Genomic DNA, 27,518 nt, shown 5'->3' with positions numbered 1-27,518 from the left:
AAGTTCGGTAACCTCCTATGGGATTTTCTACAAAGTTCAGTGACCATTGAGGGATTTCCTCTAATGTTTGCTGATGCTATCGTTTTAATGCCTAGTTATGCCAAATTTTTGAAAGATATTTTATATAACAAATGCAAGCTGGACGAACACGAGATAGTGACGTTGATTGAGTGTAGTGCCAAAATACAAAATAAGCTACCTCTCAAATTAAAAAGATTCAGAAGTTTTAATGTACTCTAGACTATAGTGCTTATTATTTTGATAAATCTTTATGTGATCTAGGTACAAATATTAACTTGATGCTACTATCTATTACGGTAACTTTAAAGCTAGCTGATTGGTCTATCATGCACTCAAGAGGTATCATTGAAGATATGTTGGTGAAAGTGAACAAATTCATCTTTCGATTTGACTTTCTTATTCTTGATGTGGAGGAGGATAAGGACAAATCCACTTATTTTTGGTCGACCTTTTTTAGCTATCGGTAGAGCTCTTATTGATGTGTAAAAGGCCAATTGATTTTGATGCTTGGTTTCAGGTAGCATTTAATGTGTTCTAGGCCATAAAATATTCAACTGAGTCAGACAGTTGCTTTTATATTGATGTAATTGACAAGTTAGTGAAAATAGCACAATTTGTCATATTTTCATCCATTTATACTTGTATTTGCATGATATATTGATGCCTAGATGCACTAAGTATCATTATATTTTCATTTAGGTTGCATATGGATGAATACAGTGAAATTTAGAAGAAAAGAGCGAAAAAGGACTAAAGTAAAAGAAAGTGAAAGTTCAGGGACCAAGTTGCAAATAATCTAAAGATTAGATGGGTGATGAATGATAATTCGGGAAAGCTAGGAGTCCATTGGGTGCAATTAGAAGTCAAAAGATGTTAGCTATGACCATAATATTTTCACAAATCAAATTTTGACCACATGAGGATTTTTCCGATTTTCAGTTGGAGATTGAGATCCACTTTTGACCTAGTAAAGGTTTGAATTTGGAAAGATCTATTTCTAGTAAAATTATGTCCCTTTGTGTTATGTTTTGAATGCACTTTAAATTGCCTTAATCAAATATTGAAAGAGAAAGTTATGGCCAAAATACTGAAAGTAGTCGCACAGAACAATTTTTGGACGAATCTTCAAGTTTCCTTATTCCGTTCAGCCTCTTTTGGAATTCGACCAGAACACGCCCCTCTCATCTCCTATTTTGATTATCTTATCTTGGGCACAAGAACTCTATGGAAGACTAAATGTTTTGGTGAAGCCACGAAGGATCTTGATCGCACAGACTATATATTTTTAACACACAACTACTTTATAGGTCGATAGTTAATGACATAACTTTTGCATTAAAGTGAAATTAAGAGAAATCTACACAAATAAATATTGCCGGTAGAGAGAGACATTAAATTTTATGATAAACTTGTCTTTATTGATAAAATCTCGACAAAATTTTAACTTCAATCACTAGATAAAGAAGCAAATTGCAATTAAGAGAAATCCACAGAGAAATTTATTGGTAGTAGAAGACATTAAATTTTACGATAGACTTGTCATCAATGATACAAAATCAATAAAGGTTGAGTGACTAAAATGAAATTGTTGTCAAAGTTAGGGGACCTCAGTGCTTTCCACCTTATGACTGTGTATCACTCGCGCACGCAGATATATATAAACGTACCCCTACGCATATTCAGAGGAAATCTAGAGAGAGGAAATGGAAGAGGAAGTGATGAAAATCGGTGAAGAAGTGACTGGGTCGAGCTTGACAATGGAAAATAAGATTAAGAAACATCCATATACATCAAGCATAATGAAGTAATTAATCCACCAATGACATAAAATTGAAAGTGAACAATTATTTTGATCAATCAATAAAAAAAGCATGATTGAATCTATAACCAATCTAATAACAGTTAAATCAATTTCAAAACCAATTCATAAAAGGAGAAATCTAGATCAATTTGTTTCACTTGTAATCTTAGAATTTAGACTTCCTAAAACAAATTTGGCTTGATTTATAAAAATAACTTTATGTTTTCTCCTAGGTTTCCTTTTCCTACCTCGAATCTCTCAATCAGAAGCTGGAGAGGAGAGATGGCATATAGATTAAAAAATAACAATATACCTTAGCATAAAGCTTCATGTCAATAAATTATTGAAACAATTTGAACTCAACAAATATTGTAATCAATCGATTAAAAAAAATGATTGAATGCATGATAGACTTAATAAAAAGTTAAGCAAACCTCAGAAGTGTAATATAAAGATGAAATCTGAATCCTAGAATTATTTAACAATAAAAATCACATTACATGAATGAAACGATGCTGAAATCTCCAAATTCGATCAAGATCCTTCGTGGCTTCATCAAAATATTTAGCCTTCCATGGAGTTCTTGTACCCAAGATGAGAGAAAAGATATAGGAGATGAGGGGAGGCTTATTCTGGTCGAATTTGGTCTTAGAATCGAGTGCCAAATTGTTTCCAAAAGAAGTTGAACGGAATAAGGAAACTTGAAGATTCGGCCAAAATTTGTTCTTTGCGACTACTTTCAGTATTTTAACTATAACTTTCTCTTTCGATATCCGATTAGGACAATTCAAAGTACGTTGAAAAGCTAACACAAAGGATACAATTTTTCTAGAAATAGCTCTTTCCAAATTCAAATGTTTTCTAGGTCAAAAGTGGATCTCAATCTTCGATTGAAAATCTGGAAAATCCTTATGCAGTCGGAATTTGATTTGTGAAAATATTGTGGTCATAACTAACTTCTTTTGACTTCTAATTGCACCCAATGGACTCCTAGCTTTCTCGAATCATCATTCCATCACCCATCTCATCTTTAAATTATTTTCAACTTGGTCCCAGAACTTTCACTTTCTTTCACTTTAGTCATTTTTAGCTCTTTTCTTATAAATTCCACCGTATTCATCCATTTACAATCTAAATCAAATTATAAGGATACTTAGTCCGTTTAGACATCAATATATCGTGCAAATATAAATGGATGAAAACATGACAAATTGTACTATTATCATACCCCCAACTTGCTTATTTCTAGTCCCTAGCAATTTAATGCAAAACAAGACAAATAAAATATTGGGTCATGCTACAATTTAAATTGTTCAGTTCCAATTCAACTGTAGTTCATGCACTTATCAAACTCAACACCACAAGAAGTTAACAATGTCATGATCATCAAGATACCAAAACACGTGCTGAATGTGTGAGAGTGTGTGTCAAGCCTTAGCCATCTTACCGCCAATCTTAACACATGTAATATCAAGTATGTCTCAAGCTAAAGGTTCAGCCCCATAACTCATAGGTATCTAAGTGTTTAGTGTGGGTTTCTCTCTATGGAGCTGAGAAAGGGATACATGAACGAGCTACAAGCAAAAATTGATCACACGATAGGCATACTATCAAATGAGAATTCATCAACTTTAAACCGCAATCTTACTTGGCATCAAAACAGTCAATGTAAAGGGTTGTAGTGTGGTTTGGGTTAAGCTGTATGAAAAGAAGGATATAAGGATTCAAAGACTCCAAGCATATAGTTAGACACCTCATCAATCACCTCGATAGACTACCTCTTTCAATCAATACACTCTTCAGTATTTCAACCCCAAAACCAATCAAATATATATTTTTTGTTATTTATTTATTTTTTGTTTTTTGGGTGCTTTACTTGAGCACATATTATTTCTTGTCATTTTCTTGCCTATATTCTTCACAAATAAACATTCAATACTTACTGCACACTTGGAAGTAAAAAGTTGGGCAAATATGTGTATAGGCTACTTTTCAGTATAGAGAAATATGTATAACATGGTAGCTCTCGATCCCATATTGACTTTCATCATTTCTCAAGTAACTTGCCATCTTACCACAAACCATTTGTTCTCAAAAGAGTTTTCAATTCACAAAACAAATGAATACTCATTGCCATTTTAGTGCATGGTAGCTCTCGATCCTCACCAACTCTCATATGAAAACTTCAGCGTGACACTCCTCTAGCTACATGGGTAAAACCACTATCTTAAGCTAAAGTACGATTAGCCTAAAAGTTCTCAACGGAAAAGGTGATCCAGAAAATGAAAATAAAAAGAATGCAATAAATAATACATGGAATAAACCTAAAAAGAATGCCAAAAATAAAAATAAAAAGAAAGAGAAGGGACCGAACTCTCCTTAGGTTGCCTCCCAAGAGTAAATGTCTTTTGTCGTCGGCTCGACCCAATAAATGCCTTCTTTAGCCCACATCCAGTCAGAGCATTTGCAATCTTCTTTGCATTGCACCAAACTCATTGGAAATAAGCACCGATGATGTTCCATAATCCTGTGAATCATCAAAAGCAGCACAGATATCAGCATACTCCCCGTCATCATATCCTACTGAAATTTCAGAATTCAAGAGGAAAGAGCTCAAAAGGTCGGGGTCTATAATCGCAAATTCTTCCTCCTGAACGAATGCATCAATATGAATGTTTGATGACACTCATCATCCTCCTCGAGTTGCTTCATGATGTGAAAGACGTTGATTTCTAAGGTCATATTTCCGAATGATAGTTTCATTAGACCATTCCTACAATTAATAAGAGCATTAGCTGTGGTTTGCCCAATTGCCGTGTCTCTCTTCCTGTTTCTGTGTGTATTAAAATGTATTAATCCCCAGCCAATCAATTGATTTAGTCCTAGCTCGCCATCGGTTTCCATTTTCTCTATAGGTTAATCTCCTTTCTCCTTGCTGCCGAATTGTGTGTGTATATATATTAAAATCCTTAGGTAGCCTTTTATCTTTCACTCCAATACTAGGCCCAATTCATTTTCTTCTTTCTAGTCGGCATCCGTTTTAAGTGAAATTCCAATTGTTCCTTGATTGTGTGTAGTGTTTATGTCTTCCACCAAGGTAGCCGCCTTTGTTGTATATATAGCCCCCGTTTGAGCCCCATTATTTCTCATTACATTAAATTAAAATTTTTTCTCTCCTACTTTTAACCACACAATCTTCAATAAAATAATATTACACGTAAATCAAAAACTTTTCAACCACTCATTTTTCAAAAAAAATACTATTCATCTCATTATAATCTACAAATAATGGGGCTCAAACGGCCCCATAATATATTCCTGGAGCCAGCCCACTTTGAGACACCAAAAAGAACTCCCCATTTGAAGTCAAATTCTACAAAACAAACATAACTCCAGCCCACTTTGTAATGTTGAATTAGGAATCCAATTGGTTAATGAATTTGAATCCACATTTAAGTCCAAAACTTAGGCCCATTTGATTTATTATTTTCTTCAAGTCCTTCACTTTCAAAGTATGAAATTTGATGTCCAAACTTTGCATCAAATAGCCAATTAATCCTTTATCCTTTTCCAAATAGTCTATCACTAAAAACACAAAGAAAATTAACCTATGTTAAATAGAAATTAATAATCTGACGACGTAAAAGTTTAGAATTGAGGCCTGAATAAGTGCACAAAATGCACTTATCAAATACCTCCAAACTTAAACTTTTGTTCTTCCTCAAACAAAACCATAAACTAGGTAACAACAAACATACAAGCATGCAAAAAATATTCGGTTGGACAATTTAGGATTTGCGATCATCTTATTAAAACTACAAACCACTTCAAAGTCACAACACTAAGCCTTTGGCCTCCATTTTGGAGAAATGAAAATATGTGGAATAGCATTTTTTTGAAAAATATGTGGTTGAAAAAGAAGGAAAAATTTCGATTTACGTGTAATATTATTTTATGGAAGATTATCTGGTTGAAAATAGAAGAGAGTAAAATAAAATGTAATAAAATTGAAATTAATGGGTGCCAAACAAGGGCTAAATCAATTTCTAATTTTGCAATGCAAAATTGACGGTGTGTGAAGAACTATGTAGACATCAATGACTTCACAAGTTGTTCCAATTCCCGACTCTCCATGGTCAAGTATCCTTTCAAATCTCGTAAGATTCGCACACTCCCAAACTTATTATTTTTCACTCTTTTCTTAGCGCGTGATATAAGATTGAATTTTTCACTAATATCCTCACCCTTTCCAATTTAGGTGGACATCATTAATTGTAAATCAACACATCAATGAATAAAGATTCTCAAATTATTTGATTGCTTTAATCGCCATGACTCAACTAGGCTAATTATCCTTTAATAAAGGTCAAATTTCCTTAAACAATACTTAACAAGGCATTTTGTGCTTTTGTTTTTTTCATGCACTTGCTTTTTCAAATTTTTTTGGCAGTCTCCCTTAAACTTTCTAGATGACCCATGTAGCAGACTTTAGGCCGATGACTCTCAAGTTAGGTGACTTTAGGGCACCAACTTTCAAATATCCTTACAAGCTTAATAACCCGAGTCAAAAGAGCTTCGTAGAGATCACTTTTTTTCAAGGATGACACCATCTCTAGTTTCTTTCTAAATGACCCCTGTAGTGAGCTTTAGGCTGATAACTCCAAGTTAGACAAGTTTAGGACATCAGATTTTAAGATACTCTTGCAGGCTTAATTACTTGAGTCATAAAGGCTGAATGGAGAGAAATTTTAAATTTTAAAATATATGCCTTGACCAGTACAATGCCCCTATCATATACCTATTCAAGCAAACCAACCTCTAATTTAAGACTTTCGTCCAATTTTATCTTGTTAATCTAAGATAATTCACACAAGGAATCCATTTTCACATCCGCATCTTCCTACAATAGTAAGATCTTCCAAAATTGATCTAAATTTGGTCTAAAGATAAATAAAATTAGTGTGGTTTAGGTAAAAGCATCTATGTCCAACTAACTCAATCTATTAAGTGCATGAATCAACTTATTTCATCACAATGTCAAACTCAGTTTTGGTGCGCATATAGCCCCCCTTTGAGCCCCATTATTTCTCATTACATTAAATTAAAATTTTCTCTCTCCTACTTTTAATCACACAATTTTCAATAAAATAATATTACACGTAAATCAAAAATTTTCAAAAAAAATACTATTCATCTCATTATAATGCCAAATAATGGGGCTCAAACACACCCATAATATCAAATTTTGCAAGTTTAAGTTTCAATCAATCTAGTATGGTCCCTATCCACAGTTCATAAACCAACACCAAATCTCAAATTTAATCATCATTGTCAGCTAAACTGTCTAACCCACACAAGCACTCGACCAAAAACAAACAAATAACCAAAATAAAAAATTTAATGATTTTTTTTTTACTTAACACAAAATTTAAAAAATAAAAAATAAACACACAAAAACAAAAGCACAAAAAACATATGAAAACCAAATTCAAAGTTATTCTCCACCCCCAAACTTAAACTCGTCATTGTTCTAAATATCTTAAATCATAATTAAGAATGTAATAGGACGAGAAAGAAAATGACAAAGTACTTTCAGAATTTTTTTGTTGAGTGTGGAAGGGACTATGGGTGATGGCTGGACAATCTTCCTCATCATGCTTTTCCCTTGGTCTGTGTTGGTTTGAATGTTCCACGATGTCATGTTCCTGTATATGGCAATCAAATTAAACATTAGAGATCAAGAACGCGTGCTACTTAGCCCAAACACTCAAAGTAACCAACATTAAATTTAAGGGCCTTAACAAAAACATGATGGGATAATGATACCCTATAAATTTAAACATGCCTAAATATAATGCAAACTAATAATCAAAACAAGTCTACGATAGTGCCTAAATCTAATGCAAACTAATAATCAAAACAAGTCTATGATAGTTCTGTAAATGGGAAAGGGAAAAATTAACCTATTTATATAGAAAAAGCGATGACAGTGCCCGGAGTATTAGTGTGGATCACCTTTCCATGAGAATTATTACTTCAATAATCTGGCAATTCACCATCCTCAAAAATAATTTTGTACATCCACTGATCTATGAGAATAATGCCATCAGAAAACCAATACTCCCTACGTCTTTTAATATATTATCCACCATGTGTGATTGATCATCTCCAGATTTAGATCACCGTCATTGTACCATCACGAAGATTCCTCACAATGGAAGGGACTATGGGTGATGGCTGGACAATCTTCCTCATCATGCTTTTCCCTTGGTCTATATTGGTTTGAATGTTCCACGATGTCATGTAGGAGCATATGGCAATCAAATCAAACATTAGAGATCAAATAATCAAGAACGCGTGCTACTTAGCCCAAACACTCGAAGTAACCAACATTAAATTTAAGGGCCTTAACAAAAACATGATGGGATAATGATACCCTATAAATTTAAACGTGCCTAAATATAATTTAAAATAATAATCAAAACAAGTCTACGATAGTGCCTAAATCTAGTGCAAACTAATAATAAAAAAAAAGTCTGATAGCTCTGTAAATGGGAAAGCGAAAAATTAACCTATTTAAATAGAAAAATGGATGACAGTGCTCATAGTATTAGTATGGATCTCCTTTCCATGAGAATTATTACTTGAATAATCAGGCAATTCACCATCCTCAAAAATAATTTTGTGCATCCACTGATCTATGAGAATAATGCCATCAGAAAACCAATACTCCCTTCGTCTTTTAATATATTATCCACCATGTGTGATTGATCATCTCCAGATTTAGATCACCGTCATTGTACCATCATGAAGATTCCTCACAATGAGTTCTTGTGCAGGTGGTGTTTGTGAAAAATCACAAGGCATCAAAGGAAAGTTTAGATAAGAATCCCTAACACATGAGGCAAAATGATGATATCATAGGGTTACCAAATCCAGAGGAAGAACTTTTGCAGTATAACGAAGAACAGAGAAGCTTCCATGTGTGCCAGTATCACTTGTAATCAGTGTCTTGCAAAAGGAATTAATTAGTTGCCTGCTACGAGTTCTAAGCAATGCTTCTCTAGCAATCCTTCATTACTGGATCATGATAAGGATTTTACAAGAATCACCGGATAAAAAAATTATTCATCATGTCAAAGTGTCACATCAAATTTGAATTGGTGAAATCTTCTACAACTCAGGTGTCCTTCATGAACTCCTAATTAGCCCTCTAAGACACTCAAAAAAGCATTTATTTTTAAGGACAACAAGATTTCAAGTATTATAAGCTTTTAAACAAGAATAAATGTCAATCACTATTGCACCACACAAATAGTAAGTTAACTAGAAACCATGCCATATGTCCTTTCTTGTCATCTGGTGAACCATAATTATTGATAACTCAATCAAAAACTAAGATACATATCACTGAAGCAAACAAGTTTGAGGGATTTAAACTTCATTTCACAAAAAAACCGGTATAATATCTTTAGCAACAAAATTAAATTATTCCGGTGATAAAACGCCATAAAGTACAGATCTGTTTTGAGTACACAAAAATATATGTATCCTCAATCCTCATATTTTAGCTTGTGCATATTTTTTCCACTGCACTGTGAAGCCAACTTGCCTTTAAGATTGGAAGAAATGTGACAAGGTACTTGAGATGCCTTGGAGTCGGACCCTTCGCACAAATCTCGTCAAGTATCTTCTCTCAAACTTGCATGGCATGTACTACAATTTTATAGCAAATTGTCACATGAAAGTAACACTCAAGTCAAGATGACTGATAAATGTAAGATACTTTAGGAAGGATAATGCACCACAAGAAAAATCAGAACTTATAATCTTTTTATGAGTATCAAGCCTTGGTTCGAGCTTAACTTGAACTCAAGTATTGCCAAATCTTAATTATTATCACTAATGGCAACATTAACTTATTAGAATGTTACAATAGACCCTTTTATCAACATTTAATTAATGAATGTTACTTTTTGCATGTCGCAAAAAAGCATTTTTGTTTAGTGAAATTTCTATCATATCTAGTTGGATCAAATGTAATAGTCTATACAGACCATGTAGTTTTAAAGTATTCGATAATAAAGAAATATGCAAAACTAAGACTGATCAGATGAGTATTATTCCTATAAGAATTTGTTTCAGAGATAAGAGACAAGAGTAAATTAAAAAGGTAGTAGCTTACCATTATCCCGACTTGAGCATGGAGAACGGGAGAATATCAATAAACATAAATGAGATCTTTCCAAATGAATAGATTTTTAATGTGGAGGATGTACCATGGTTGTAGATATATTGAATTATTTGGCCAAATCCATCATTCCAATAGATTATTCAAGTCATCAAAAAAAGAATTCTTTTTTTGACTTGAAATACTACTTTTGGGAGGATACTATTCTCTGCAGGAGAGGTCCATATCAGATTATTAGGTGGTAAATTAATAAAGAAAAGGTTTCCCAGATACTCGAGTAGTGTCATTCGTCCACCTATGCTGGATACTTTGGTATTTCAATGATAGCGGCAAAAATCCTATAGTCCGGGTTCTATTGGCCTTCAATATTCAAAGATCTTATATTTTGTGAAGAGATGTGATAGATGCCAATGCATCGGAAACATCTCTAGAATTAACAAGATGCCATTGAACAATATCATAGAGGTGGAGCTATTTGATGTGTGGAGGATTGATTTCATGGGACCATTTTCCCTCTTATTGTCAAATCAATATATTCTCATTGCAATTGACTATGTCCCTAAATGGGTGGAAGTAGTTGCATTACCTACTAATGATGCTCAGGTGGTGATAAGTTTTTTGAAAAAGTACATTTTCACTTTGTATAGCATACCATGTGTAATTATTAATGACGGGGGAAATACTTCTGTAATTGTCAATTTGAGTCCTTGTTGGCTAAATATGACATCCGACATCGCATAGCCACCATCTATCATCCTCAGACCATTGGGCAAGTTGAGAGCTCTAACAGGGAGTTGAAGCTGTATCCTTAAGGTGACAAATAAGTTTCTCACGAAAAGACTGGTCCAAGAAACTTGACGATGCTTTGTGGCCTACATAACAGTGTTCAAGACCCTTATAGACATGTCTCCCGATCATTTGGATTTTGGGAAGAGTGTTTCGTCTGCCAGTTGAATTAGAGCTTTGATTGTTTGACTTCTCGCAAGTGGACTGGATCGCGAATAAGTAGTAAATAGAGTGTCGAACTCACGAGAATTATGTGTTTGAACAAGTTAAAATTAATTGCAACTTAAATCGAATAGCAAATAAGTTTTGTGATTTTTCTATATTAATTCTTAAATTGTCAATTAAACTAGTGAAAGCAAGTAAATGTGTTTTCAAATATGTGAGATGCATTACTAAGATTCGAATCCCCATATTATTTTATTTTTAGTGTAACAATTAAAGTGACAATTTAAAATTATTCATGTTAGTTAATGTTCCTAATTTAATTGAAAGTATCTCTCGATAGCAACCAAATTGAAGATACAAATATGATAAATATATTAACAAGTGCTAGAATACCTATTAAAATCATATAAAGCATAGAGGTATATATCTCTATCCTCTATCAAATCTTACAATTTTTGTTATATTGTGCTTAAACCCTAATGTCTCTTGATAATAATAAAATTCACTAACAATTCAATTGGTGATCAAGCAATTGAAAAGAATGATAAAAACTATAATAAACATCCACAAATCAAACAAATTAAAATCAAAATAATTAATGAGAAAACTAAAAATATCATAACAAAGGTCCATCTCATCCTAATAAAGTATAAAACTAGCCTAACAAATAAATTACAAAAAATCAGTAAGTATGACGACATAACCCGAATTTTTGATAAATTGAAAAGATGAAGATGAATCTTGAAATTTTGAATCTCTTCAATGGTTTTTTTGATGAATCTCCACTTGCACATTCTCTTCTTTGTCCGAAAATTTAGTATAAATCTTCACTTAATCAAATTCTTGCAAGTCCCCGTCAATTCTCTCGCAAAAATTATGAATTTTCCTCCTTCGGTAATAATAATTGATAAGTGTTAGAGCATGTGATGTATATCAGAGGTGTAAGAGAGGTCTTTAATGTATTCTACCGGTAGGTATTTGTAAGAGTTGAGAATTAGTTGAAAATAACATTCCAAATTGGTTTTCAAAAGAGTTCTAATTGAATAAGGAAAGTTACATTCGCGCTCGCATATTTTTATATTTGCACAATAGTGAGTATTTTGATCATAATTTTCTCTCCCGATAGAATTGAGACAATTTAAAGTACTTTGGAAAAGCTAACTCAAAGAGAATCTATTTTTACTAGAGATAAAAAAAATTTCAATTCAGACGTTTACTATGTAAAAATGGGTCTAAATTTTTGACTAAAAATTTGGAAGATATCTTTTGTGATTGAAAATCGCTTTATGGTAATATTCTGATCATATTCCATTCTCTTTTGAATTCTAATTGCATCCAATTGACTCCTAACTTCAAAATATCTCTTGTGCTCCAAACCAATCATTAAATATTTTCAATTTGGTCCTCAAATTGTGTACTCTACAATTTTCATAGTTTTTCGCTTCTTTAGCTGCAAAAGGTACTTAGAAATTGAGTAACTCTCCTTTTTAATGAATCTAGAAATGTTCTGAAAGGATCTTTACATACATACTCATCCCTGAGTGCACTTCTTTAAGGAAAGATTGCCACATGTCCTTTTTTATCTTAGGTAAGATAAGTGGGGTAATTTTTTATTTTATTTTCACACACGATTTCTTAGGTGATCGGAAGGACCAGAAGACTTTGGAAAAGCTTCGAGCGGAGAGGCAAGAAAAAATTGATGAACTCAAAGAGAAGACAAATTACTACACTACCCAACAGCTTATACAGGTGATAACTGCAAGCTAGCCGTGTTTTTGCATTTATTAATTCATTTTTTCTTCATGCATGTAGTTCGTGCCAAGCTAGCAGAAGTGGTTGCGAAATATTCAGGCTAGAAATATGGTTTATTTCTCCCGCTCGAGCATGTTTGGCTAAGCTTAATAGTAGTACTGTTGTCTTTAATTTCTTTTCTTTAAACGTGTTTGGATAACTTTTTTCTTATTTCTAATTAGAAAAGGTTATTTTTTAGAAGTAATTTTTACCTTACTGTGAGCATTTTTATATCTTTGACCAATAAAATAATTATTTATTTTAAAACATGTTTTTAAGCAAACATGCTCTAAGTTGGTCTCCGTGACCTCCTTTAACCAACATGCCATCCCTCTTATAGTAGATTTGGAATGTACTAGATTAGATCCTTATATTGAGTCTTCAGTGCAGAGGTATGACCCTGACCCAGCAGCCAAGGCAGCCGCTGCAAGTGTACTTGCATCCAAGTTGGGCGCAGATTCAGGTCTGAAAGTATACATGGGGGAAGAGAATATGATGGACGCCCCTACTGGAAAGAGCAATGATGTGGAAGTTGCAAGGACTACCGGACTTCGTAACAGGAAGGCATCTACCTCCAAATTTGAAGGCCCAGAGACTGCATCTGGGTACCATCCTGAGGAAGGCATGCTTAATCAAGTAGAGTTTGAGGGCGGCGTTGATGATTTTTCTCAGCAACATCAATTGGTTGTTGAACATCATCCTCAAACAGGTGGAATTTCACAAGATGGGGGATGGTTTGCTCGAATCGCAGCATTACTTGTGGGAGAGGACCCCACACAATCTTATGCACTTATATGTGGAAACTGCCATATACATAATGGTAAGAATAATGCTACTTGTATGTAATGGAATTACATAATGGTTTACATACAAATGATATGTCAAAAAATGATTTATTTTTTTTTTTTAATAATTTGGTTGAAATTTTTTTAACCAAATCATATTTCACCACATCATTTGTATATAAACTGTTATGTACATGTAGTCTAAGAAGCATCGATACTTACAAACTTGTTACGTATCCAAGCTCCGATACGTACCGGATACTTGTTTTTAAATTATTTTATATAATTTTCTATTTTTTAAGTTTTCAATACGTATCAAATACGTATTTTTTTTTATTTTTTATTATTTTTGTATGATTTTCGATACGTAATTGATACTTCATGGTTTGCATGTACTTTTACTGTTTTGTTTTGAAATTTCTTGTGCAACCTTCTTCTTCATCTAGTGCTAAAAAGAACATTCTTTTGTGCACTTTACAACGAGCTGAAGAATTAGTTTCATTTGTAGCAATTTGTTTTTTTTTTTAAATCAAGAAAATTGGATTGCTATTCGAAAGGAGAATCCAAAATGTGGGACATTGCCCTCATTTGATACTTTTGAAGGTGTTTGACTGCTTGAGGTTGTTAATTGGAGAGTGTTATTTTTAATGATAATGAAGAAATGAAGTTTCAACAATTAATAATTAAGAAAAAATGCTTTAGTAATTTATTTTATTTTTATCGTCATGCTTCTGTATTAATATTTTTGAATTTTATTACACTTATTTGCGTATCCTAATTTTTTTCCAAAAAAGTCGTATTGATGTATCTATATCGTATAGTATCTGGATTATGTATTCGTATCTGTGCATCTTAGCTTGTAGTACAACAGTAATGGTAAAACAATAACTAGTTAATTGTTTGGAGTGACATTTGATGTAGGATTTCACTGGTCACGCGTTTTCTCTTTTCATGTTTGCAGGGCTTGCGAGGAAAGAGGATTTTCCATACATAACTTACTATTGTCCTCACTGCAATGCATTGAATAGGCCTAAACAAGTGGATGAAGGGGTTCCGGGTGGATCAAATTCCCCAACACCAACAAGCGTGGACAATACTGGGGCTGTCAGCAGTGGTTCCGTTGTTGATGCGGTTTCTGCTAGCAGTACTCCGGGTGAAACAACATTGGAAGGCAGTTGAAAATTTGTGTGAATGTGGATTTGAGAGGTTACAAGTTATATTTCGTGATTGTTGTGAGTGTAAGAAGTGTCTTTGTAAAACATATCTTTCAACATAAAATTTCATATACATTTGCTCAACAGCCAATATTTTCAACTCTTTTGTTCTTTAATTGTTTGCTCAGTAGCATCAAATTTCGCCAATTGCACGAACTTCAGAAAATTTATATCTGATTTTAAACTACTCATGCTGATAATTTTGAGCATTTCCTGTACAATTTAAGGTCAGTGCTTCTCCTTCCAACGCTACCATAACTACCTTCAATGCTATTAAATGCATTATGAAAACTACCATTCTCTCTACATAAATCTGTGTCACAAATTCAAAATCATTCTACAGCCTCCGGATCAATCATCTACATAGAATTTAATGTTAATGCCTATTGACATAATCATTCTGGAGTGGTCAATAGCGATAATCCAACTGGTGAATATCGTCTTCTTTCTTCGATGTCGATAATCCTTACTCGATTCATGATGCACATGGGAATGCGTTAATCACTGAATGCAAGTGTTGAGCATGAAAAGTTTTAATACAAAACTTTAAATCTTCAATGATCATCTGGAAGAAGGTATTAACGTTTCCTCCATATGCCCAGAAATCCATTTGCAAAAGACTTCAAATTTTCCCAAACTGATGATTTCCCTTCAGGTTCTGCATCTTCAATTGGCTCTTTGTACAATTCCCTAGGTAAAAAACAATGAGAGTTTTTACTGAATCATGGAACATACAAATTTCCATGTAAAAGTATAAAATAATTTTCGTAACATAACTTATTAATGGATTGGAAACTCCCTCTGTAACCCTAATTTATACAAGACATAGAATTCAGCCTGCCTTGAGGAAAAAGAATGACACAAGGCAAATTCCATCAGGTGACTGTCATAGCATATCCATTCTAAGTTTAGGGTATAGTTCAAATACAATAAACATCACATTATAAATTATAAAAGCAATCTGAGCCATTGCTGACAGGGCACAGGATAGTAAATCCAAATTTTAAAACACACCATCAGACATCTCAAAGTATAAGCTAGAAATAATGAGAATTACCTTGATGACTTCTGCTGCTGAGCATTGGGCTTCAGACCATCAAATTGCAGCGTATCTTCAGATCCTTTCTCCCTTTTCGCATAATCCTCTGGTTTCTCAGGATGTATATGCAAAATTTCATCAGATTTTCCTACTACTCGCTGAGGTTTAGTAGAAAAATAGTTGGAATTTTGATTCTCCACAGAATTCTCGTTATAGATTTGACCATCTTCACTAATATGTGCATCCAATGTAGATACATTGCCTGAAACTTGAGCAGCATCAGTGGAAGATTCACCACGGTTGATGAAGTCTTCTTCCATTGGAGTTTTATTTATCTTTTGAGCATCTTGAGAATTAACAGAACTGCTCGACAACTCTTCAGTTGACATCTCATTCTTCTTCATCCTATAATTTCCCACTGAACTTAAATCTTTTGTGGCCATGGATGACATTTTAGAGTTGTATTCCAGCTCTTGAAGGATCTGCCTAATAACATAGTAAGAGCCACCAGCCTCTTTCATAGCCTTAAAAGCAGATGGGAACTTTCCTGCATTCATGGCTTTATGCCTGCCAAACGGTAGAACATATTAACTTATATTACAACTCTCACATACAGATATCATCAATAACATAATAAAAGTTAGAAGTCAATAACCATACCAAATTAGTTCTCACACGCACCGCTACATTTCTGGATGATTTATCTATTGTTTTTAGTCCAATAAAACTTAGGTAAGAAGTCTAATAACCATGAGTAATGATCATAAAATCACACAATTGCAAATGTATTGCAATAGAGGAGTATGGCCACCCCCCTCATTGGGTATGTGAGTTCAGCAATGCAAGAATAGCACTTGATTGACCACTGCCCCGACACATATAAGAAGGGAGTAATTTATTTTCCCATGCAAGTTTCTCAGACAATTATTGTGTCGCTAGTGAGAAAAGTAACAGAAGAAAAAAAAAAGAGTGCTAGTTCAATCCCATACAACAACTAAATAACGTTGAACCTTAAATTCGTCTGGCAGTGTAAATTTCATTACTAACTGTGCCAAAAGTCTGGCAATCTAATTGACATCTTTGACTATATGATTTCTAAGAGAGTGATCACAAAGTACAAGACTAATAATTTCAAGGCATATTTATTGTAAATTTGGCAAACAATTCAGCAACTATATTGATCCAAGTGATCATTTTTTGGAAGTATGAAATGTGGTTACGCGCTGTTCTGTCAGTTGAAAACAAAATAAAACACTGAGATTGCATTTGGCATCAAGCATCAGCATCTCTTCAAACTGATCATAAGAGGTCCAAAGAAAGACGAGAACTCTACAGAAACTTATTAAGAAAATGATTGCAAATCTGATGCCGAAGGCAATTAATAAATTAGGGTTTATGCTGTCAATGACTTTGATGTATTTACACCTGAAAGCAATGAATGATCAATAAAGAAAACCTATTTTTAATTATGAAGAAATGTGAATAAGTACTTATTTAAAAAAAGCAATCTAAAATTCGGATACTCGTTTGATAAAGATCAAATTTGTTAAGAGTTGTTCAAGAAACTTTCTATTTTTAAAAAGCATATTTTATTATTTGAAAATTAGTATACAACATCAATTGCATAAAACAATGTCAACATAAGCTAGCAACTGAAAAGAAAGCAAAGGTGAAAGAAAGATACTTGTTAACAAAACTTTCCACCATGGCTTTACGTTCATCCTTTGAGACCTTTTTACGAGATTTTTTGACTTCGGTTTTATCAGAAGGAACAGAAGCAGAAAATAACCTTCCATGCCACTTTATAATAGATCTATGCCCATTACTGGATGTCTCAATGTACACTGTGATGCACCCAGATAGAATATATTATTAGAATAACAGAACACCAAAGTATTTCTTGACAAGAATTTGCATAAAATTCAGCGCTTTTCTCAAGTTAAAGAGATCATGTGCAAGAAAAAAGTATAATGCAAGATCATTAACATGTATAGATGAAGTGGAGTAAGGGTCATTTGGCATCTAATCTCCAATCACAATAAACTGGAAAGAAACTTTATTGTAATAAATTTGAGATAGATATGCACGAGTCCACATTTTATTTTTCTGAAAATTTTAATATTTCTGACACATGTAAACATTTAACTTTAACCAGCACACGCTAGTTCCTCGTGGAAATACATTTGGACAACAAGAAAAAATGAAAAAGAAAATAAGAGTATCACATCAAAAAATGAACTATTAAGTTCCTTATCCATAAATGCAAAAGAGTAGCTGAAAAAATGAGTATGTTTAGTCACATCATGATTTATAAACCATTCCGCTTCTGCTGGGCTTTGCACGCGGATTTTCACATACCTTTTTCTAAAACTTCTTTCTATTGTAGCTCAAAAAAAGATAGAAATCTGAGTGAATGTTAGATCTCATTTTAAGTAAATGAAGATGAAAAGCCAGTTTTTTTTTCCCCCTTATGCAGGACCCATGCTTCAATGGGAGGCTTGACATCACCCCTTAATTTACAACGAGGAGGTGTGAAGCCTTACCTAAAGAGTTACATCAAGAGGAGGAAGAGAAGGCTGGAAAAAATAACTACATGTGGAAGTATTCAATTAATTAATTCTGCGAATTACTAGTGGAGGGATTATCTATTACAAGGTGTAATGCTAGTTTAACTATCCAATTTATAAATTGACAGTACAAATTAGATTGCCCATGCGCTACTATTTTCCAGCCAATATATTATTTACACGCCTTGACGTATAAAAAAAAAACTCAGTTCCAGCTCCAAGTTGATAGTACACTTAACATAACCTAAAACAGAATGCAGTGGTAGCTTTATTTTCAGGAAAATTTTCAATTAACAAACCAGCAGACATTTTTTTCATAAAAAACAGTGCATAAACATAATTATACCTTGACGGGGATTCGCAATATGCCGTTGAAATTGACGAGAAAGGCGGGCGTTGGGAGACCAGAACATACTCCGAACGAGTCTCATATCCACTACAATAAAGAAATCAGACTGATTTATACTTTCACTTCTGAAGTAAAATGTTAATTTATGCAAACACTACAGAAATTAAAATAAAACGAAGAAAAAAACGAGCAAACAGGAAAGATCGATCTTCAAATACCAAAAGATGTGGCGGTGGCGTGCGGTGGAAGTGGAGGAGAGGAGTGGTGTAGCAATTACCTGGCGCGACAATGGGGTTTGAAATGGGGAACCTTAAACCTTAAACCTCAGGCTCGAAATTGAAAATAAATATAACATAGCTTCTTTGTTTAATTTTGAAAGATATAGTCCTTTCAGACCATGAAGTTGTTTAACAGGGACCAACTTGGAGAGGAAAGGTCAAAAAGGCTTGTTTACAAAATTTATGATATTTTTCAAAATGACCTCTTTTTCTCTTCATATTTATCAAAAGAAAAGATTCATCATATATGTTTTTTCTTGGGGATCTTCACCTCCTAGTTTTTATCTTGTCATTTCCAACTTATTATCTTGCTACATTCCCTTCTAAATTTCCTCTTATCCTATGTACATGTTTAATATTAAACATTTTAGCATATCATTTTATCGTAACAAATAAAAGAATATTAATATATTTTTGATATATCATCACATTACACCTTAATGTTTTTCGTTTATTAAGAAAAATGATGGGTTGTGATCCTTCATTCCTCTTTCCTCACAATTCTACACAATCTAATAGTCAAGTTAATGATTTAGAGAGAATCTTGGGTTACTATTTGAAAACTTATAGACTTGCAAATTCCTCTCAAACTCACAATATGGAGATTGGAGGGAATCCTGGAAGATGGGAGGGGGAAATGGAAAAAATAATTAGAGCCACACATAGGATGAGCAATGAGAATAGGATTGAAGAGGACGACAATTAAGCGAAAGTAACTTTATTTTTTAATAATATCATACTATATATTCGATCTATAAATAAAGCATTTCAAATGAAAATTTTTATATTTAGTGTTATATTTTGACATTTATAAAATAACTAGTTTCCACGAAAAAAAAAAAAGGAACTTTCTTTTAGAGTTTATTTGTGTTTCAATCAAGGAGAGTGACACATTATTATCTCATCAATTAAACTAATAAAAATAGACATCACGATCTACATAGCAAAGTTAATGTTCAGTAAACATAACATATACGATGAAATCCTCCAACAGTATATGTTGAGAAAGTGTAAAGAGAATCCCACATCAGTTAAATATGGGGTAATTAATAGGTTTATAAAGCTTGAGCTACTCCTAATAGATCAACTTTTTGCGATTCCAAAATTTGGGATGGAATCCCAAAAAATTGTCTTTAACAACAATCTTAACTGAAATACTGTCCACCAGTGTTAACTGATAATTACTTCTTTAAACTCTCAGGCTTTCTTCGCCTTGTGCTGATTTGATGGGGGCGGGAATAGAAAGCGAAATGTCCACGCAGCCAATATTGCTCCTACGAAGGGACAGATCCAATAAACATAGAATTGCTCCCATGTGTTGTGCTTATTATGTACATAAGCCCACCCAAACGCCTGCAATGATATTAGGCACAATTGAAAGCCAGTTATAACACAAGTTTTGCGAGAAATATCAAATTAAGAAAGAAAGAATTGCACAAGATGTTCTGATATTAGCAAACTTGTTCTAAGAAACCAGACTAAAGCACAGCCAATCCATTTTGCAGTAGTTATGGAACTAAAAGTGATTTGAACTCCAGGGTTGTAGCTTTTCTCTGTGAGGCTAAGCCGTCCCATGTAAACCACATTACAAATGTCAAAACTAGAATCCGAAAACTATGTTTGGCAACTTAATTGAAGGGCATGAAAATCAGAAGTATTCTACACTAAGAAACTTCTGACTGCACATGCTCAAAACTATCACTTTGCAAAATATCTTCTAACAATTTTGAGAATAGATAAGTCAGATTAGGGAAGAAGAGAATCAAGAAATAAGATGCAAATATAAGACTTCAAAGAACAATTTTGACTTTCCAGATTCAAGAAAATACACAGAAAGAACAATTTGACCGCAGTTACAGATCAAAACTCTTATAATGTCCTAAAACTCTACCTAAAAATTTGGCATATAGCCAATATCTAGAGAGCAGTTTTGACTAATTAATTACTGCTTAAAAATGTTAAAGTTATGCTTCAAAAGTTCTCCGCACATTTTTAGTTCACGATTTGAGATTAGCAATTTGCAAATGTAACTAAAGAGACTTTAAGATAAGCTAAACATGAATCAAAGTCTAAATTATTATTTGGCTTTGTAACAGACTGTGTCCCATTCATTATTTTGAAGACATACATGATTGAAGAAAAAGGAGCAAAGTTAAAGCTCTTTGAATTGGAAAGTTAATTAATCAAGCTGGTGTTTTCGGGTCTCAATAAGAAAATGATTGGTTCTTCCAAAGGAAGGAGAAAAATCCAATCACGTCGAAAGACGTCAGAAGTTAAAGAAAGATGGATCTTCCAAAACAAATTTTAACGTGAGTGTAAAGGAAAGTATTACTGTGTGCTACAAAGTCCTAATTAGGGTGACGGCATTTGAGGATCAGTTACAGTTTGGTGCATAGAGGAAAATAGAATCTAGTAGCATTCTTTCCTAAAGTTCTCATATAGAAACCTGGTAGTTGAGGATCTCGATAATTTGACACCCCATAACGGGACAATAATGATGGGATGAGTGAACCCCATAAATGTAAATATGGGGACCAAATCACATTCCTAATCCAAAAATTAAGTCAAGAGAACAGTACTCTGATTGTGCTCCGAATGTCAAAGCTCGATCACATTACCAATCTCACTTTGATTGCAAAAGATACACAATCATGTACCATCAATGGGAAAAGTAACTTCTATATTCTAAGTTGGCATTTGGGATATGAAATAAAAAAGTTAAATACAAAATGTTTGGCAGATATCTTTTCATTTTGTGCTATAGGAAGGAGAAACTCTCACCTCATGTTATTTTGTTTCTTTAGTCTGCAATTTTAAAGGATTTAGAATATTCTACAATAAGACATAGATATATCATCTTATACTATTTCAAAATCTAGCAAAAGAACGGAAAAGAGATGCACCACTTACATTTGCAGGATTCATCGAAGGTCCAGTATAACTTGAACCGGCAACGACTAGCGAAACAGTTGACATGGCAAGCAACCAATTCTTCACAAGTGGGCTGCTTGGACCCCTAAGGACGATGAGAAGGACAGCAAAAGAGATCGTGAACGTCAAAACTCCCTCAGCAATGGCTCCAGTGTGCAAGTCAACCTTCAGAGAAGGACCCCCAAGCATGTGTTTGTACTGCATCGGCATAACCTCCATAATTGCAAGAGCCCCACCTACTGCACCAGCTGCCTGTCAAGGATACAAGTAACGGCTTTACCATTCTCATTCCTTGCATAACTTTTACTTAACTTATGGCAAAGCTTCGCATTAGTCACCGAACTTTATTTTGTGCAAACTCATTATTCAAGTTTGCCTTTTGTTGTAATTTGGTCGTTCAGTTAAAATCTGTGAATTTTTTAAAAAATTGGAAGTTCATTTTTTATTCTTATTATCTCGAGTTTCATTATATCTAGCCTAGCCCTGAGCAATCTAGATTTTCACAAACATATCATCAATTGAGAATTTCCACTTATTAATCTACGTTTGAATCAAGTCAGTAGGATGATTGCATACTGTGTTTAATATCTGACTAATCTAAAAATGAAGAGTAGGCAAGTCATGCCTGGGCAGGAAATCGGAGGGCGGCAGAGACTAGCGAATCAGCGCCCCCAATACCAGCGGCATAGAAGGCGGCGAGGGCAGTGGGATTGAAGGTAGCGCCTCCCAATACATCGCCGATGATGCCGAACAAGATCAACAGGAGAAAAACGAGAACAGTAGTGATGAAAAGAGTGGGTAGGCCTTGGGATACTCCGAGAGCAGAAGCTACCACAAAAGTGAGTGCGGCCCAACGTCGATGTTTAAAAAACCCACATAAAAGTCAGCACCCCATCGGCTACCGCTGCTTTAATAGCACCCATTGAAGTATTGGGTCAGTAGAAAACAGCAGATTTTTCAGTCTGGCGTCTAATCCTCTTCCCTCTCGGGGCCGGATAAACAGCGAACGAGGGTGGTAGAAAAAATTGGATGATTCACCAACTTTATATGTACCAGTATAAGCGCTGATTGAATGAATGGATTCAAAAGCAGTGAAAGGTGAAGGTCTCTGTTTGATTGGTTGTTACTAGTCAGTTCTACGGTAAGTTTGATTGGTCGTTGAACTTATAAAAGAATTTCAATTTAGTCCCTGAACTGTTCTAAAATATTTTGCCCCCATTTGGCCCACATTTTCTGAAAATGAAAATGGGGGAATAGTATTTTTTTTGAAAAATGATTGGTTGAAAAAGAATGAAAAATTTTCGATTTACGTCTAATATTATTTTATGGAAGATTGTGTGGTTGAAATAACAGAAAGAAAAATATAATGTAATGTAATTGAATTTAATGAGGACCAAACGGAGACTTTATTACATTAATATATGTTTTACATTGGTACTGAACTTTAGAGTATGTTTATCCCCTATTTGATTTGGATAAAAATTAGATATTTAGTATATTATAATAATTATTGATGAACGATTGAAAATTTAATAAAAGTTATTATGCTCATAAAATATATGATCGAAAATGAAAGTATAATATAATAGTACTAAAAAATATAAAATAATTAAAATTTTATTAATTTTATAATATAGCATGAGCCTCCATAATAATGGAGTAGCTTGAGCCTCCATATAATGGAGCTATAATATAGCATGAGCCTCCATAACGATTATGCTCAAGCATGAGCCTCCATAGCCTCCGTAATCTCCTCCATTATTATGGAGGCTTATCTTGAGCCTCTATAACATGAGCCTTCGTGTAACGGCCTCCATTACACGGAGGTTAGTCTCCATTATTACTTTACTAAAAAAAAAATCATAAAAACATATTACTTTATAAAAATTAATTTTAAAAATTATATTTGATAGATTATGTAATTTTGAAGCACAATCTAACATATTAAGATTAGAATCATTTCATAATAAAAATGAAATGGTAATAAAAAACTTATTTTTTGAAAAATAAATATATTCATTTGTTAACATGTTTGGTCTTCATTTTTTAAAATTTATTTTTCTTCAAAAATATTTTCAATCATATATTTATGGAATTCACACTTTTACTCTTGAATTAACCCCCTCAATAAATTATTATTTAAGCGATTCGTAAACATTTTAATTGACATTATTTTTTTGTTAACCAAATGGTTACTATATACCTTTTACGTACATATATAAAAATAATGTTTTTATTTAAACTTACTTATGTGCTCAAAAATAAACTTTTTTTTTATGGTGAAAGAGATAGTGTGGAGAAATATAGAGGCATGACTGTAGCGTGTAAAAATAGAGAAAGAGTAAAGAGGATTTTATGACATAATCCTCCACGCCGTGTAAATTGAGGAAAAGCAACAACACATAACATAAACGACTCGTTTCTTTCTCTCAATAAAAAAAAGCTACAATGAGACAAAATGGAAGAATTTACTGTTCTTTCTACAGTAGTGAAACATTACCCTTTTTATATAGTAGTGATAAAAATGGTTTCAACTTGGCCTCGATATTAGTCTCTTGTGACTCAATTCAATTGGCATTAAAATAACAAGTTATCGAATGAATCCTATCTCCCATATAGCAATATATATAGTCGTTTGACGCATCTCATTTAATATTAATTTTTGAAATGGAAACTAATGCAATGACTGATTTTGAGTAAAAAGTTTTTAACAACATGAAACAAAACTTAAAATTTAGTGACTGATTGGAAAAAAAATTAAATTTTATTGATCAACACAGAATAAAAATTAAACTTAGATAACTAATTTGGAACAAATTGAAGTTCATTAATCAAATTAAAAATGGCCTAGTTCAGTGACCAATTGAATTTTTACGCTAGTCAGTTAAAAATGAACTTTCACTATTTATAAATGATTTATAAATTTTGCAAAATATTTAAAAAAAAATAAAGACCATTAATAAAAAATGAAAAATCTAAAGGTCGTGTATTCATTTGAGACTTTTAAAAACTGTTGAGAATTTAAAAAGTGTAGGTGTATTCAATTGAAACTTTTAAAAACTTTTTAAAAGTTTGACTATATTCAATTTGGACTTCCATAGACTTTTAAAAATTCTTTAAAAGTCACGAGGTATTCGATCGAAACTTTTTAAAAGTCTCTATAAGTCATGAGGTATTCAAATTAATAGTAACTTTTGGATAATTCTCTACTCACTAGATTTCTCGAGACTTTTTAGTGAAAAATATAAATAGCAAATCTCAAAGAAAATCTCTCATAGACTTTGAGATTTATGAAAATTTCAGAGCAAAAAGTCTTTTCTCTTTCAATTTTAAGGGAGTGTATTCAATTTGAATTTTTGAAAGCTTTGATGGACTTTTTTTTAAGTGATGACTTCTATGAATTTTGTGAAGTTTTTGTAGGTTTGTATGGAATTAATGAAAGCCTTTCATATATTTCTATATACATTCATTTTAAATCTTTTATAGACTTTTGTAGAATTCAAAAGAATTTCATATGAAGTAGAACTTCTCTTCATTTTGGTGTATTTTTAATTGTTGACTTCTATGAATTTTTTATGGACATTTTTTAAGTGATTCCCACAATTTCCTTTCCCCCATATAATAAAAAGTAATTTAAAAAAAAAAGATTTTAATTAAACAAATAATAATCAAAATTATGTTGGAATATAGTGGTGTTAATAAAATCGAATTGTCACATACCGTATATGTAGTTTAGATACCGATTTTGAGTATACCGTATATGCAATATACTATATATGCAGCTTACCGTATTTGCAGGTAGCTTACCGTATATGCAGCCTACTGTATTTACAGCTTACCGTATATGCTTCCTACCGTATATGTTGCCTACCGTATTTGCACATTTTTTTTTTACCCTTTTCATATATTTGTATCTTCAATTACATATAGAAATACCGTAGATGTAATATACATATACTGAATTGCATTTACCAACTGTTAGCAAGAAAATTCAGAAATATTTTTTTTCTTTTTATATTTTTAATTCTAACATAAATATAAAACAAGTAAACTATAAAATATATGAACCTAGTAAATTGCAAACGTGTAAATCGCTAAATAAATAAATAACCGTAAGAATAAATTGCAATTATGTAAATTGCAGAAAATAAATAAAATTTCAACCTTAGGCATGTGCGAGCACAATTTCTTTAAAATAGATTCGCTCCCTCACTGCAAGTGCTTGAGAATTAATCTGAGCGTCTGTTTCTTAGGATACAGCAATAACAGTAGAATTCGAGCACTGCAGAAGCTACTTTGACGAACTGAGTTTGTATCGAACAATATCACCACCAAGACGACGCAGAAAATGCAACATATTATGTATGCAGATAACACTAATTTGACAGATTTCGTGTGTATGCAGCATTCTCGTGGCTAGAATTGCTGGAAAATGAGACTTATATATATAAGATTAAATCTGGCTATTAACTCCATAGCAATAAACACTAGAGTTACTTCATTTTCTGGGAGTTTTGGCAGGTTTCGGAAACTCAAAGGTCAGTTGAAGGAAACAAAAAATTGCAAAATATGGACACTCCAAACGGGCCAATTTTTGCTCTGTTTGGTCCGACATTCGTGTACGTAGATGCGCCCGCATACAAGTTCAAGGTCCGAATACAATTTCGGTCCGTGATTTCCACCTTCCCTTGCGGGCGCATGTGGAGAGAGCCTCTATACTACACATGATTACATCATTCCAATGTGCACTCCTATATAAAGTGGTTAATACTTTCTTCATTTTCCTATGTGGAACTAGATTTATTTCCCACATAAACCATCTTCCAATGGTCATCTTTGAGCTCCAATTTTTCATTCATCTATTTATCAATTTTTGCAAATAAATATATTGTTTTGATGCTCTCACGGAGGAGAACAAGGATCAACTTCGATTTTCCAAATTGGACCAACAGGTCCCATCGAAAATTTTGCCAAAAGTGAGACATTTACACATTTTTCCAACAATCTCCCACGTGAATGAAAATTGGTAGAGACACGAGACTTGGTGACCATGAGACACAAGACTAGGTGATAAAGTTCAACGGTTGAAGCCTGTATAGGATAGGTAGGTATTACCCTTTGAACCTTCCCTTGTGAAAGTATATTTACTTTACTAACTGACCAATAGATATGTTGTCCTTGAACTGTTCTGTCATTTATGCAAACGATGATATACTCCACATAGGATTCTTCTTAACACAATTCAGTTCTTATTATTATGTTCGTTTTGGCCATGAACATATGTCTGGTTCTGTGAGAGTTTTTAAGAATTGAGCCCTACACAATTCTCTTAGAAGCGATCACACTTCTCTCTTACATAGGTGATTTCTTATTACAAGTAACCCACATTACTTGACTCGATTTTTTACGCATAAGAATCATTAAAAGTCTATTGTTTATCCTTTATCCTTACGAGCATCACTGTTACATCATAGGAATGTATAGGAGGAAACACCCCCACAGTGATTTTATTAAACATTTACAATTAGGTTGTCCCTTTGAACCTAAATCTTGATAGCTCCAGTCAACTAGGTTGGATTTTCTTTGTAATGACTTATTCA

General features: G+C 33.2%; 2 protein-coding genes and 1 pseudogene across 3 annotated transcripts; 1 reads left to right on the top strand and 2 right to left on the bottom strand.

Annotated features, from left to right (window-relative positions):
- Positions 1–12,418: 12,418 nt before the first annotated feature.
- Positions 12,419–14,864, top strand: LOC111371448 (uncharacterized protein At2g24330-like). The gene is made up of 3 exons (XM_022993442.1): positions 12,419–12,713; positions 13,146–13,575; positions 14,502–14,864. The coding sequence occupies exons 1-3, from the start codon at positions 12,534–12,536 to the stop codon at positions 14,717–14,719; spliced, it is 828 nt and encodes a 275-aa protein (XP_022849210.1). The 5' UTR covers positions 12,419–12,533; the 3' UTR covers positions 14,720–14,864.
- A 149-nt stretch (positions 14,865–15,013) lies between these two features.
- On the bottom strand, positions 15,014–19,089 carry LOC111371447. Of its 2 annotated transcripts, none has more exons than XM_022993441.1 (5): positions 18,928–19,089; positions 18,707–18,796; positions 17,478–17,637; positions 15,812–16,360; positions 15,014–15,444 (listed from the first exon to the last, which is right to left on the bottom strand). In XM_022993441.1, exons 2-5 carry the CDS (start codon positions 18,789–18,791, stop codon positions 15,333–15,335), a joined length of 906 nt encoding a protein of 301 aa, XP_022849209.1. In that variant the 5' UTR covers positions 18,792–18,796; positions 18,928–19,089; the 3' UTR covers positions 15,014–15,332. The 2 variants fall into 2 exon arrangements, with proteins under 2 accessions (XP_022849209.1, XP_022849208.1); XM_022993440.1 differs by having other exon boundaries at positions 18,987–19,087.
- A 794-nt stretch (positions 19,090–19,883) lies between these two features.
- On the bottom strand, positions 19,884–23,033 carry LOC111371446 (annotated as a pseudogene).
- Positions 23,034–27,518: the final 4,485 nt, after the last annotated feature.

This window comes from Olea europaea, chromosome 22 (genome assembly GCF_002742605.1).
Source record: "Olea europaea var. sylvestris chromosome 22, O_europaea_v1, whole genome shotgun sequence".
Lineage (NCBI taxonomy): Eukaryota > Viridiplantae > Streptophyta > Magnoliopsida > Lamiales > Oleaceae > Olea > Olea europaea.
The sequence above is the reverse complement of the archived record's forward strand: the minus strand, read 5'-3'. Positions and strand labels throughout refer to the sequence as shown.

Coding starts and splice junctions, on each gene's coding strand:
- LOC111371448 (XM_022993442.1), top strand. CDS start 12,534: ATGTCCTTTTTTATCTTAGGTAAGATAAGTGGGGTAATTTTTTATTTT. Junction 12,714..13,145: donor CTACCCAACAGCTTATACAG/GTGATAACTGCA, acceptor TCTTCAGTGCAG/AGGTATGACCCTGACCCAGC. Junction 13,576..14,501: donor AAACTGCCATATACATAATG/GTAAGAATAATG, acceptor TCATGTTTGCAG/GGCTTGCGAGGAAAGAGGAT.
- LOC111371447 (XM_022993441.1), bottom strand. CDS start 18,791: ATGAGACTCGTTCGGAGTATGTTCTGGTCTCCCAACGCCCGCCTTTCT. Junction 17,638..18,706: donor TATTGCGAATCCCCGTCAAG/GTATAATTATGT, acceptor GGTGCATCACAG/TGTACATTGAGACATCCAGT. Junction 15,445..15,811: donor CAGCAGCAGAAGTCATCAAG/GTAATTCTCATT, acceptor TTTTTTACCTAG/GGAATTGTACAAAGAGCCAA.